Below are 13,168 nucleotides of genomic sequence, written 5' to 3' on the forward strand. Positions count from 1 at the left end.
GTGGCCTGGCATGCTCTTCTCCTCTGCCGTTATATACGTGCTCCTCGGCATCTTTTTCCAGAAGAGCCCTGTCTCGTCACAGTTGAAGATTTGCTGGGGGATGTATCCTTCGGCTTCTATCAGTTCGGCAAAAGTTATAATAAAATCTTCAGCTGCCTTCACATCCGAGCTTGCTGCCTCACCATGCCTGACGACGTAGTGAATGCCGGTCCTCTTCTTAAAATTATCAAACCATCCCCGACTGGCTTTGAATGACCCTTCCGATGCCTCGTCCGTTGATGTTCCCGCCGTCTGCTGCACCAAATCCCCGTAAATGTCTCGTGCCTTCTCACAGATGATGCTCTCGGTCACGGTATCTCCTGCGAGCTGCTTCTCCGTCAACCACACAAACAACAACTTCTCCATCTCTTCATGGACAGAGGTCCGGAGCTTTGAAATAATCGTAACGTCCTTGGCTGGCGTTATAGCCTTTATCGACTCCTTCTGCTTCAAAATCGTACATATCGTAGAAGTACTACGATCGTACTGCCTCGCCAAGTCGACAACACGCACACCTCGCTCATGTTTTTCGACGATTGCGTGTTTTATATCCAAGCACATCATCCTTTTCTTCTTCTCAGCACTGCCCTTGGCACTCAATTTCTTCGGACCCATGGTTAAAACTAAGAAATTTTCCAAAATAACCAAAATGCGAAAACAAAGCAACAGCGATATACAGCAGAGATGCTTGCACGGCAAGATAACCACGTGACCTGAACGCTCGTTGGGCCACCTCGTGGCGGGTGGCGTAAGCTCGTAACTCAGATCTCGGCTCGCATCACAAAGCAAAAATTCGACCGAGCGACGGCTCGTATCTTGGAAAACTCGTAAGTTGGTGCACTCGTAAGTCAAGGTTTCACTGTATATATATATATATATATTGTTACGTTTGTGGGGGTAGGTAATGATATACCTTAGTGAAGTGCGGAATGTTTCGTTTAGGATGGACCGTGTGGCGCAAAGAATAAGCCCACCTCTATGTACATCAGTGGGGAATCTGTGGAGCATAAGATCGTATATGTGTCTCCATACAAGTGGTGGAGCTATGCTCATTAGGTAGGGCTTAAGGATAATCCCCAGTGTGTAATTACCCCTGTGATTAGTCTGTTGTGTTTTATTTCATCAAAAAGGGCCGCCATTATAACAACGGCCATTAAACCAACATTAAACCAATTAAACCAACTGTGGAGGGCTCAAGGCCGTGCTGTTCAACACCAGGATGAGGAAAGCCAATCTCAAAGGCGGTCGTCTTGGCTGTTTGCTTCGCACGAGGCGTTTTCGATGTGCAGTGCCGGCGCCATTGTCGGAGTGCTTCCCGCGCGGGGCCAAATCGTACTGCTGACATCTTTCAACGATCTCGTTGAGCAAGCTGAGTGTCGGCCAATATAAAAATAACATTATTTTCTTTTCTTTAATCTCTCCCCTTGTCTGTGTTTTCGTGCCTGAGTGGAGACGTCTCAAATATCGGAATTAGTTTTATTTTACCTTTCGTTTTTGTTATTCTTGCATTATTTCATTAAATTCATTATTTGCTGCATTTTACTTTTGTGTCGTGTCTGTTTATTTGTTTGTGTGTTTGAGTAATAAAACCCCATGGCGGCCGTCCGATTAGATAAGGCTTCGGGCCTTTCCCACGCGCGAAGAGATAATCCCGGTTATAGTCCGTCCTTTGTCATTGAATACTGCTCTCTCGTGAACAATCGTCGTCTCCTGACTTGTAATTTACTTTTGAGAGTTTAACCATGCTACAAGGAAACGCAAAGGAACTTTTATCACTTGTGTCATTCTCACATGATTTGATGTCAGCATTATAGAAAGTGGCCTGAGAATTCTTCTATTTTTCCTACACTTGCAAGTATTTTGACCCCTTTCTCACTGTTTGTTGCCCTGTAGTATGCTCTCGAGCGGTTGAAGGTCATGTGTGAGGCTGCACTGTGTACAGCACTGTGCGTGGAGAATGTGGCCACCACACTCATCCTTGCAGATCTACACAGTGCGAGCCAACTCAAGGCCCAGGCCATTGACTTCATCAACAGGCAAGGGATTGCTTTCATCAATGGTTGACATTTATTCAGATTAAATAATGATGATGCCTGTTAATTTAATTTTTGTCTCCTAACATTCATCTCGACGAGCAAGTTTAAAAACTTCCACGCAAGGATCAGTTTGAGATGGAACCAAGAGGCCTTCCAGGTGGCAACTGTCCATGGGCAAGGGAGGGTACTGTATTGTCATAATCACTCTAACCTGATGCATAAACCACCATTGCTGCACCTCCATTTAATGTCTTTGATAACGGAATTATATGTTTCGTCGCTGCTGTTGTAACTATTTTAAAAACCGTAGTCACCAAAGACTGTAAAGCAAGTACAAAAAAAACCCTAGTGAGCTGGGACATAAGAGAGAGATTGACCTTGGGATGTCATATTAGTTAATTTATTTTAAAGGCCACAAATATACATCCATAATGTCTTTGTTTGCAAAGCTATACATCTTTTGTGAACTTTACGCTTGTAGGATATTACTCAGGTCGAAACGTTTGTTTGTCACTGTCCGTCCCACCTGTGGTTTTTCAGACTTTTTTCCCCATGTCCTTTAACATATCAACTGAAACTTGGTTTATGGCGTTATTATGATAGGTTACAGAACCAGTTTGAGTTTTGGGGTGTTTCGCCAATTCTTCACGGAGTTATGGCCTTTTTGGACTTAAAAAAATATCACATATTATACATGGGTCAGTTTTCCAGACTTTTCCCCCTCCCCTTTTAAATATTGAATTTAAACTTGGTACAGGACTTTATTATAATAAGCTACAGAAACTGCAGCTTATTCTGTAACTTTGCTTACCTGAAATAATTTGTCCTACTGTAATGTCCAGGCCTGTTTGGGTGGGAGGTTGATATCATGATATCATGTGCACAGAATTTGTCCTACTGTATATGGCTTGCAATTGCTGAATACCTGTAACAAGAATATTCATTGGGACCAGTCGGGGATATGCAAAACAATTCTCCCTCTTGTTTCACTTGTGTTGCACTCATATTTAATATGTACAATCATAAAAAACAGGGAACTCTCCAACATGTTTCAATCACGAGTAATGGTTATTTATTAAGCACGTTCGGTTAGTCACGAGTAATGGTTGTTTATTAGGCACATTAGGTTAGTCACGAGTAATGGTTATTTATTAAGCACGTTCGGTTAGTCACGAGTAATGGTTGTTTATTCGCCACGTTAGGTTCGTCTCGAGTAATGGTTATTTATTAGGCACGTTAGGTTAGTCACGAGTAATGGTTGTTTATTAGGCATGTTAGGTTAGTGACGAGTAAAAATTATTTATTAGGCACGTTAGGTTAGTCTCGAGTAATGGTTATTTATTAGGCACGTTAGGTTAGTCACGAGTAATGGTTGTTTATTAGGCACGTTAGGTGAGTGACTAGTAATGGTTACTTATTAGGCACGTTGGGTTAGTCACGAGTAATGGTTGTTTGTTAGGCACGTTGGGTTAGTGACGAGTAATGGTTATTTATTAGGCATGTTAGGTTAGTCACAAGTAATGGTTATTTATTAGGCACGTTAGGTTAGTCACGAGTAATGGTTATTTATTAGGCATGTTAGGTTAGTCACGAGTAATGGTTATTTATTAGGCATGTTAGGTTAGTCACGAGTAATGGTTATTTATTAGGCATGTTAGGTTAGTCACGAGTAATGGTTATTTATTAGGTGCGTTAGGTTAGTCACGAGTAATGGTTATTTTTTAGGCATGTTAGGTTAGTCATGAGTAATGGTTATTTATTAGGCATGTTAGGTTAGTCACGAGTAATGGTTATTTATTAGGCATGTTAGGTTAGTCTCGAGTGAACCACCTTTAGAGGTTCGTCACGAGTAATGGTTATTTATTTGGCGCGTTAGGTTAGTCACGAGTAATGGTTTGCCATCATAATTTTTATAATACAGCCCGTAGGGCAATCCCGTATAGAACAGCATTTGTCCGTTCTTATGCCCCCACACGCGTACACCAACCAGAGCTGTGCATCTGGTCACATGACAGGGGGGGGGGACACGTTTCGTAACCATTACAATTGCATATCTTACTAAATTGAAATATAATAACCTGTGTAACGTTGTGGGGTGTTAGCGGTTATCGTAAGGAAGGTAGGAGGTTTCATAAATTTCTCAATATAATTACTCCCGCCAGGGAGTAATGCATTCGATCGTGTCCGTCCGTGTGTGTGTTATTTATTCGAAAGTATTCGATTTCTTCGAAACAACAGTTTCTTTACATTTGGCAGCAAGATACTCCAGCAGGCAGTGGGCATACCCATGGGTTCAGATCCGGCCCCTTTCTTTGCAAATTTGTTTCTGCACATGTACGAGTTTGATTGGGTCCAGAACATGTACAGGAATAAATTAACAACTGCACGAAGATGCGGAAGCATCTTCAGGTTTATTGATGATTTGTTGGAAATTAATGATGGATTTATATTTGAGCAGCTTCATGATGACATATATCTAAAAGAACTTGAATTAAAAAAGGAAAACCAAACTTCCACTTCAGTTTCTTTTTTAGAATTACAAATTGACATCCATAATAATGAATTTCGCACCAAATTATTTGATAAACGAGATGCATTTCCATTCCACATTGTCCGAATGCCTTTCTTCGACAGCAACATTCCCAAAAAGCTATTTTATGGTATGGTTGCAGGTGAAATAATTAGGACTGTGAGAGCAACCACACACAGCTCTGAACTGGTCAATAAATTACAACAACTAGTCAGACGTATGTTAGCACAGGGGGCTACAGTTGGTAGATTAAAACAAGTTTTTCTTTAATATCACAAAAATGCACCAAATCGAATTAGTAAAATACAATACGAATATTAAAAATATTATTCATGAGATCTTTATGTAAATACAGTACAATATTATAATTAAATATACTGTACTACAAATCAATGTTGCTAGGAATCAGTGGTTGCTAGGATACGGCACTACGGCAGCATGCAAAAAACTGTTATAAATGACAGTTTGAACTTTCGAAGTACAGTTTGATCGAGAGGTAGGTGGTGTGGTCGTGCTGGTTAGTAGATTGATGTATTTAAGGTAAGATGTGCATGATTTAATGATATTATCATATTATCGAGTGTGTAAGGAAAGTTATAAATATATTGTTACGGACACGACTTTGATGTTATGGTGGGCCGAGCGGAATGGCCGCCGTGTTCGCACAAGTTACCCGATTATACTCGAACCTTGGCCGAGTCGCGCTACGCTAAATCAATTGAGGAAAGGACACAACGGCTGGGTTTAAAATGACACGACACCAGGGGTACGGTTCTCAAGACCTCCGGAGGAGGTTATAATATTGCGGAAGGTTAGATTACAGGGATGAGAGGGACAGCATAGAAAGATAGGCACTTAATTACGGTCTTATAGTAGCCCCGACAGACGACAGATAAACAGGACAAAACTGACTCACACGGGGATTGATGGCAAGGAAAGCGGGTAGTCGATGGCTCAAGGTGCACTCTTGGCTCAGGGACAGAATCGACCCGGTCCGGTCCAGAGATGCGGGGAGGTCGCTCAGCGCTCGGAGGTCGCGACTTGTCTTTCCAAGCTGGGGGCGCATCTCACGTCACGTCCGGTAAGTGGCTGCGCATATCCGGCGGGGAGTGACACGCCCTCGGCTAGTTAGCTCCGCCCCAGATGGAATCGGTCCGCCCTTCTTATTGGGTGCGGGGGGGTTACCGGCTCCGCCCTTGACGAGGAGCTGACAGCCAGCCCCTTCGTGGTAACCCCGTGGGCGCACATGGCAATGGCGGCTAACCAAGCCGGAGTGAGGACGCACACTCCCCGCGCCGCGCCGCCCCCCTCTGTTGTTGTAGTTGTTGTTGTAGTTGTTGTTGTTGTTTCGTGGGGAAGATGGGAGGAGGTATGGGGAGGTCCTAAACTCACTACTGGTGCCATACAATCACATTCTGGTGCAACGAAGAGTCAGAATTAATGGAAACGAGTCCTTAACTGACATAGACTAAGAATAACTAGCAAGATGTCCGAAAGTTGTCTACGTGAGATGCGGTGGACCTGGGTACGACATTTAATGGGGGAAAAAGGGGAAGGTCGGTTCTACAGAGTGTTGTTTACAGACAATGGGACTAGGGAATGGGGGATTGGGGATAGTTGGGGAGTATTGGGGAAATAGGGGAATATTTACAAGCGGATATGGAGGCCAAGTCCCATATCCGCAACATTGCACCCTTCTCTACCCTCGGGGCATCCCGACCCGATACATTTTTACCTATTTTAGTGTGGCACTCGGATGTAGTTCCCTCTACTATTAACTCTACCCTGAGTGCGACAGTTTTACAGATGTTCACAAATGAGTAAATATGTCCCCCTGCGACGTTGCACCCTTCTCCTCACAGAAACACACCCACAGGATAACCGAATCGTGGAAAGAATTCGCAAACTAAACATACAGCCGGTAGGGAGCATTATTTACAAGACTACGCTGCTATTTACACTACGATCCAGGACCTGTTTTTGGAGGAACACATGCAGATGTTATGCATAGAGAGAGCACGCATGCCAGCATCGATACACCAACCCACGAGTGCTCTGTGGCCTTACGGCCTTTAATAATGTGCAGAGCACCCCTTCCAAGCACCAAAAGCACCACCCCATCACACAGTCAGCACCATCCGGTGCACCAATAAAATGTTTAATAATCATGGTGTGGTGTCGCAGCCGGCCGATGTTCTGCCGCTGGTCTTGCCTTCGTGTGGTGCACTTGGCCTTCTTACTGCTTTCAAAAATAAAGAAAGGCGCCAACCGCGTCCATTTCTTTATTGTGGCCGTCAGGGGGCCAACTATAAGTGGTTCACCTGTATGGCATAGGTGCCACGTTGACCCATAGGTCCATCCACGGGTGGTGCTTGGCCGCAAAAGAACTGCGGTCCATTGTGGGTGGCCACCGAAATTGCGGTCCATATGGTGTATCGATCCAGGCAGCAAGCAGCGAAAGTGCAGGCCCACAACTGCGGAGCCAGCACCTCTCTCTCCTCTCTCTCTGCCCCAAAGCCAGATCCTCGGAGGTGGGAGACAAAAGAAGCAGACAAGTGAGTAAGGTGGTAAGGGCGCAAAAGTGCACGCAATGTAAGGTAATGCACACTGGGGGCACTTGGGAACCAGGTGAGACAGGTACGTTCCTACCGTACGCTCCCCCCCCCCCCCCACCAGGTAACCTACATGGCCCCTCCCTTACCCCTTACTGTATCCACAAAACACAACACTACCCATAAACATCTATTTTACAAATCAACAAACGTCCCTACTGTCTTCCCCGTTCCTCCCATAAACCAAATTCGTCTTCTCTCCCTCCTAACCAATCAAATTTGCCATTTTCAACTCAACATCATAATTTGCTATCACCAATTCATCATCAGTCCCTCCTAGGGAGGGAGAGATGGAATCACCCCAATGTCTCATCCACGTCGTGATGCGTCTCACAAATCCAACAGCAATCCTTTCTTCCTGCAACAGAACAAAGAAAACACAGGTGTGGAGTCATCATCACCACAGGTAAGTGGCTGCGTATGGTGCGACAGGTTCATCAATCCTAACTATTTCCTAAATGACTTTAACAATTTTACACTACCCGGGGTCTTTCTCCTGCCAAACCATTGGCCCTCTTACACTATGGGTTCTAAAAACCAATTCCCATTGAGCAAACTGTGGTGCTTTTCAATTTGGGGTCTCACTCCCCCGATTCATCTCCCGGTGCCCTCGCACAATTTCTGGGCTGTGGCGTGTACCTCTCCCAACAGGTCTACCCACCTGCACACCTCCACCACTGCAGTTGCCTCCGAGCTTACCTGCTCCTTACCCAAACCTAACTACCTGGGGAAGGCCCTCTGGCGCTCTCCCCACTCGGTGCCCTCTCTGGCACTGGGCTGCCCGATCCACACCCGGGATCCTCAGGCACCCACTCACAACTACCGGCTCCCAGAGCCCACCTGCGGCCTCACCTGGCCGACATCCTCACAGTGGTGGAGTGCCCAACCAACTACACACACTAACAGGCTACACGCCCAGCCATTTCCACAACACTAATGCACCCATCCACAATACCATTCTGCAACCGCACCACAAATGCCAATATCCAACCACAATTTACCTATACCCTCTACCTAACACTTACACTACCCGCCCCGGGTACTCGTGAAAGGGGTCCACTCTTCCCCCATCCACACCTTCGCACCATGCACACCACTCCGTACCACTTACTCCAACTCTCTCCACACCAGTCATTCTCTGCTCCATATATTCCACACACCTGCACTTGCACACCTGTGCTCTCACACCTGGTGCCACCTGCACCCTTCTCTCCCCAAGCGCATTCGCGCTGATCCACAACACTCACTACTCACACACTGCTCCACACACCTGTCCAGTTGCACACCTGTGCAATCACACCTGTTCAATTTTCACACACACGGCATCATCTCAGCTAACTACTCCCCTCTGAAACTTGCGCTTCCCAGTCGTCCCTTTAAACTATTGCGCTCCCACGTCATTATCATCCACACTAAACTACCTGCGTCCCCACTACAGGTATCAGTCACTAACTAAACTTAACGTTACCTAATGTCATCTTCTAGGGCCCTATCAATATAACCTAACCCACCCGGGCTAGTTTTCACTGCCATACACCCCATAAACTATTGCTCCTTTGCCCCACTATGGGAAGGGTGGCAGGGATGCCCCCCTTACCCACCGGGCCCATCGCTCACTACCAATTTTGCACATCAAATTTCAACAAATCAAAAATTTGGCCAATCACTACCCAGCATCTGCCAATCACTACTGCCAATCCCTTGCCAATCATCAAATTTTGTTTTTCTCTAATTTTGGGTCCAAAACACTAACCTCATCACCCAGTCTACTCACTAATGCCTCTCGGTGCGCCAATTCCTGTCCAAAGCCCGGCTTCGTAAAGCCAAGCCATGAATGCGGGTTGTTCTGTGCCAGCGGCTGGATGCGTCCGGCACTCGGTGCAGGGACGGGGGCTTACCCGGGCCGAGATCCCACGCACCATCTCGGCGTGGAGCCATCCAATGTCCCGATCTCGACCTGCCGGACTGCCTCAACAAAAAGTGGTCGCCATGACGACCCTTTCTATCGGGCTGCCCGCTCCGCCTAGTGGAGCACGGACGCGGCCGTTCAAAGCGAGGCCCAGCACGCACCGAGGGCCCGATTCGGCTAAAAGTCGCTCTAACCTCTAAACCGGTTACCGTCGATGCTTCACCTGGACGCTTACACCCCGCAGCCCGTTCCTTGCTCACACATCCAGCCGTTTCCATGCTCCTCGTACCTTTCCTTACACACCCAGGTACCCTCATTCCACTCACAGCCTTGGTCACACACCTGACCACCGAACACTTTGGCGCACATTCGTTGGTAGCACACCTCACCAACACACCTCTTCGCACCCCCTCCTCGGTCACCTCCTCTGTGACAATCACAGGTGTGCTCTCATTCGCACACCCAACCACGTGCCTCACCACCAACTCCAGCGTGCATTCCCACTCACGCTCTACCATTCCAGGTGTGCATCCTGCCATCCCAGGTGTACATCCTCGCTCACCTGTCACAACCAACTCACTCTCCTTGTCACTCTCACTACTCTCACCTCCATTCTTGACAGCGCACTCACCCTTACTCCCGACAGCGCACTCTTTCCTCAGGCACCTGTCCGTTACACACCTTTCTCGCGCACACTCTTGCGCACACTCTCCCGTCACACCCTCTGTAACACTCACCACCGGCGTGCATTCTTCCTTGCCTTTGACAGCGCACTCTTTCCCCATGCACCTGTCCGTCACACACCTTTCTCGCGCACACTCCTGCGCACACTCTCCCGTCACACCCTCTGTAACACTTACCACACCGCGCTTCCATGTGCTCCCTCGCACACGCGCTACGACCGACTCACTCTCGCCAGCACCCTCACTCCTTGGCACGCACTTTTTCCGCACACACCCCAGAGTCGGACTTTCTTGCACACCTCCTTTTTCGCACACCAGACCTGTCGCACACTTCACCAACGGCCTCTCACGAACACCCGGGTCTATCTCGACCCCCAAGCTTATTAAATCCCCTGGTGCATCATACGCACGACCATATTGGTCACCACTTACACCAGGTCCTCTTCCTCTTCGCTTCTCCTCCATCACCTGCGAATCCCTCATCCGGTTAATGAGCACATCATCACGATCCGAACACAGACTTTGGACCAATTCTTTTACCTCCTCTTTTATCTCTTTCTTATCCTCTCTCCGTCGCTTCTTAATTTCGCTCACCCCTTCTTCCACTTCTTCTAATTTCTGCATCACCTCTTTTATTCCCCGGTACGTCTCCTCAAGCTCATCCTCTAAGGCTACCTTGACCGTTTCCATGTGCGTCCTCACCTGCCGGTCCTTCGTCTCCATTACCTCTACCACCTCATCCAACCTCGCTGTCAGTCCCTCACGTACCATCTGACATTGCCTCTTCGTCGCTATCAAGTCGTCTTTTAGTTCTTTCTGTGTCACTTTTAACCCTCCTAATACCGCAGTGTTCCTTTGAACCTGCTCCGTTAGTCCTTTTTGTCCCTCCGTCAGCTGTTCCACCTCATGCGTCAGGTCCTCTATGCCCCCTTGCAATTTTACAGTCCCCTTTCTCACCTCCTTCTCCATGTGCTCCTTACAGTGCCTCACCTCCTCGCGCACTCCTCCGACCTCCTCACTCACACCTCTTCTGATCTCTTCTCCCATCACTTGCATCTCCTGCCCAGATGCCACCCTCATCTGCTCCATTTCCTCCCTGTGAGCATCCAGTTTGGTTTCTACCCCCATTCTGACCCCCTCTATCTGCTGCCCCATTTGTTTAACTTCCCTTTCCGCTTGGTCCCTCATGTCCCTCAATTTGCCTTCCATCCTGTTTTCTAACCCCTCTAACCCCTTTTGCATCCCTTCCATTTGATTCTCTTGAGCGGCCATTCTGTTTTCTACCCCCATTAACCCATTTCTCACCTCTTTTATCCCGTTGTCTAACCCCTCAAAATTATTGTCTAACTTCCCAAATTTCTTGTCTAATCCCTCACCGGTACCCCTCGCTTCGTCCCTCATGTCCCTCAATTTGCCTTCCAATCGCTCACCCCGAGCATCCATCCGGTTCCCCAACCGCTCACCCAATCGCTCAATTTGGCTCCCCATACTCATCTGTACAGCTGCCTGTAGCTGCGCAATGAGGGCCTGCATGTCAATCGGCTGCATGTTAAAGCCCGTTGATACAGCGGGCTCGGCTACCGCGCGCTCTTGCGAGGCGCCATTTTGCGCGCCCGCAACGTCGGCCGCAACGACGCTATTTTGTGCGTCTGCTACCCTCACTGCTTCGCTCTCCTTATGTCCCTCAATTTGGTCCTGGATCGACCCTGCCTCACTCTCCTCTACCGGACCCCAGCCGACTTGGTCTGCCATAGCGCGACTTTCAAAATTCGGGTTTTTATATTTTGTAAAACACAATCAAATTTCGCCGTTATAATTTCGAGCGCGTAAAACGCGCTCCGGATCGAATTCTACCTCCCAACACCAATTGTTACCCTAGTGGTACAATTGGTGTTCCAAAATTTGGGCCTAACAAATTTAGTCCCAGGTCCGAATCCGACACTCCTGACACCAATTGTTACGGACACGACTTTGATGTTATGGTGGGCCGAGCGGAATGGCCGCCGTGTTCGCACAAGTTACCCGATTATACTCGAACCTTGGCCGAGTCGCGCTACGCTAAATCAATTGAGGAAAGGACACAACGGCTGGGTTTAAAATGACACGACACCAGGGGTACGGTTCTCAAGACCTCCGGAGGAGGTTATAATATTGCGGAAGGTTAGATTACAGGGATGAGAGGGACAGCATAGAAAGATAGGCACTTAATTACGGTCTTATAGTAGCCCCGACAGACGACAGATAAACAGGACAAAACTGACTCACACGGGGATTGATGGCAAGGAAAGCGGGTAGTCGATGGCTCAAGGTGCACTCTTGGCTCAGGGACAGAATCGACCCGGTCCGGTCCAGAGATGCGGGGAGGTCGCTCAGCGCTCGGAGGTCGCGACTTGTCTTTCCAAGCTGGGGGCGCATCTCACGTCACGTCCGGTAAGTGGCTGCGCATATCCGGCGGGGAGTGACACGCCCTCGGCTAGTTAGCTCCGCCCCAGATGGAATCGGTCCGCCCTTCTTATTGGGTGCGGGGGGGTTACCGGCTCCGCCCTTGACGAGGAGCTGACAGCCAGCCCCTTCGTGGTAACCCCGTGGGCGCACATGGCAATGGCGGCTAACCAAGCCGGAGTGAGGACGCACACTCCCCGCGCCGCGCCGCCCCCCTCTGTTGTTGTAGTTGTTGTTGTAGTTGTTGTTGTTGTTTCGTGGGGAAGATGGGAGGAGGTATGGGGAGGTCCTAAACTCACTACTGGTGCCATACAATCACATTCTGGTGCAACGAAGAGTCAGAATTAATGGAAACGAGTCCTTAACTGACATAGACTAAGAATAACTAGCAAGATGTCCGAAAGTTGTCTACGTGAGATGCGGTGGACCTGGGTACGACATTTAATGGGGGAAAAAGGGGAAGGTCGGTTCTACAGAGTGTTGTTTACAGACAATGGGACTAGGGAATGGGGGATTGGGGATAGTTGGGGAGTATTGGGGAAATAGGGGAATATTTACAAGCGGATATGGAGGCCAAGTCCCATATCCGCAACAATATGATAACACATTAAATCCTATTGCGAGTAAAGTTGGAATAAGTGATGTTGCATTGATGGGTTGACTGACTGCCCGGATGCAACTGAGGTTGTGGATCTACTGATTTACCATCAATTGATGTGGATCCATGATTGAGGTTGTGGATCCGCCGTTTGGAGAGGTCCTGGGCTGAAAGGATCGAAACCTCGAAGAAGAAGAAACTGATGATCCATGCAGTCGGGAAACGAGTCAATTGCTTACAGGTTAAGGTTCTTGCTTTAGGTGGAGAAACTATGTTTGAGGTTTACAATTTAAATAAAGTTGAATATGGGATGTTGTGA

The 13,168-nt window shown here is 47.8% G+C and overlaps 1 protein-coding gene across 6 annotated transcripts in view; it reads left to right on the plus strand.

Annotated features, from left to right (window-relative positions):
• Window positions 1-13,168, plus strand: part of LOC137430568 (speckle-type POZ protein-like) — a 307,794-nt gene that overhangs the window by 278,308 nt on the left and 16,318 nt on the right. For all 6 annotated transcript variants that reach the window (XM_078781905.1, XM_078781900.1, XM_078781903.1 and 3 more), the window contains exon 10: window positions 1,933-2,075. In XM_078781905.1, the coding sequence (XP_078638031.1) occupies window positions 1,933-2,075 (143 nt within the window). The remainder of the gene's footprint in view (window positions 1-1,932; window positions 2,076-13,168) is intronic.

This window comes from Myxine glutinosa, chromosome 7 (assembly GCF_964187855.1).
Source record: "Myxine glutinosa chromosome 7, kmMyxGlut1.1, whole genome shotgun sequence".
NCBI classification, from domain to species: domain Eukaryota; kingdom Metazoa; phylum Chordata; class Myxini; order Myxiniformes; family Myxinidae; genus Myxine; species Myxine glutinosa.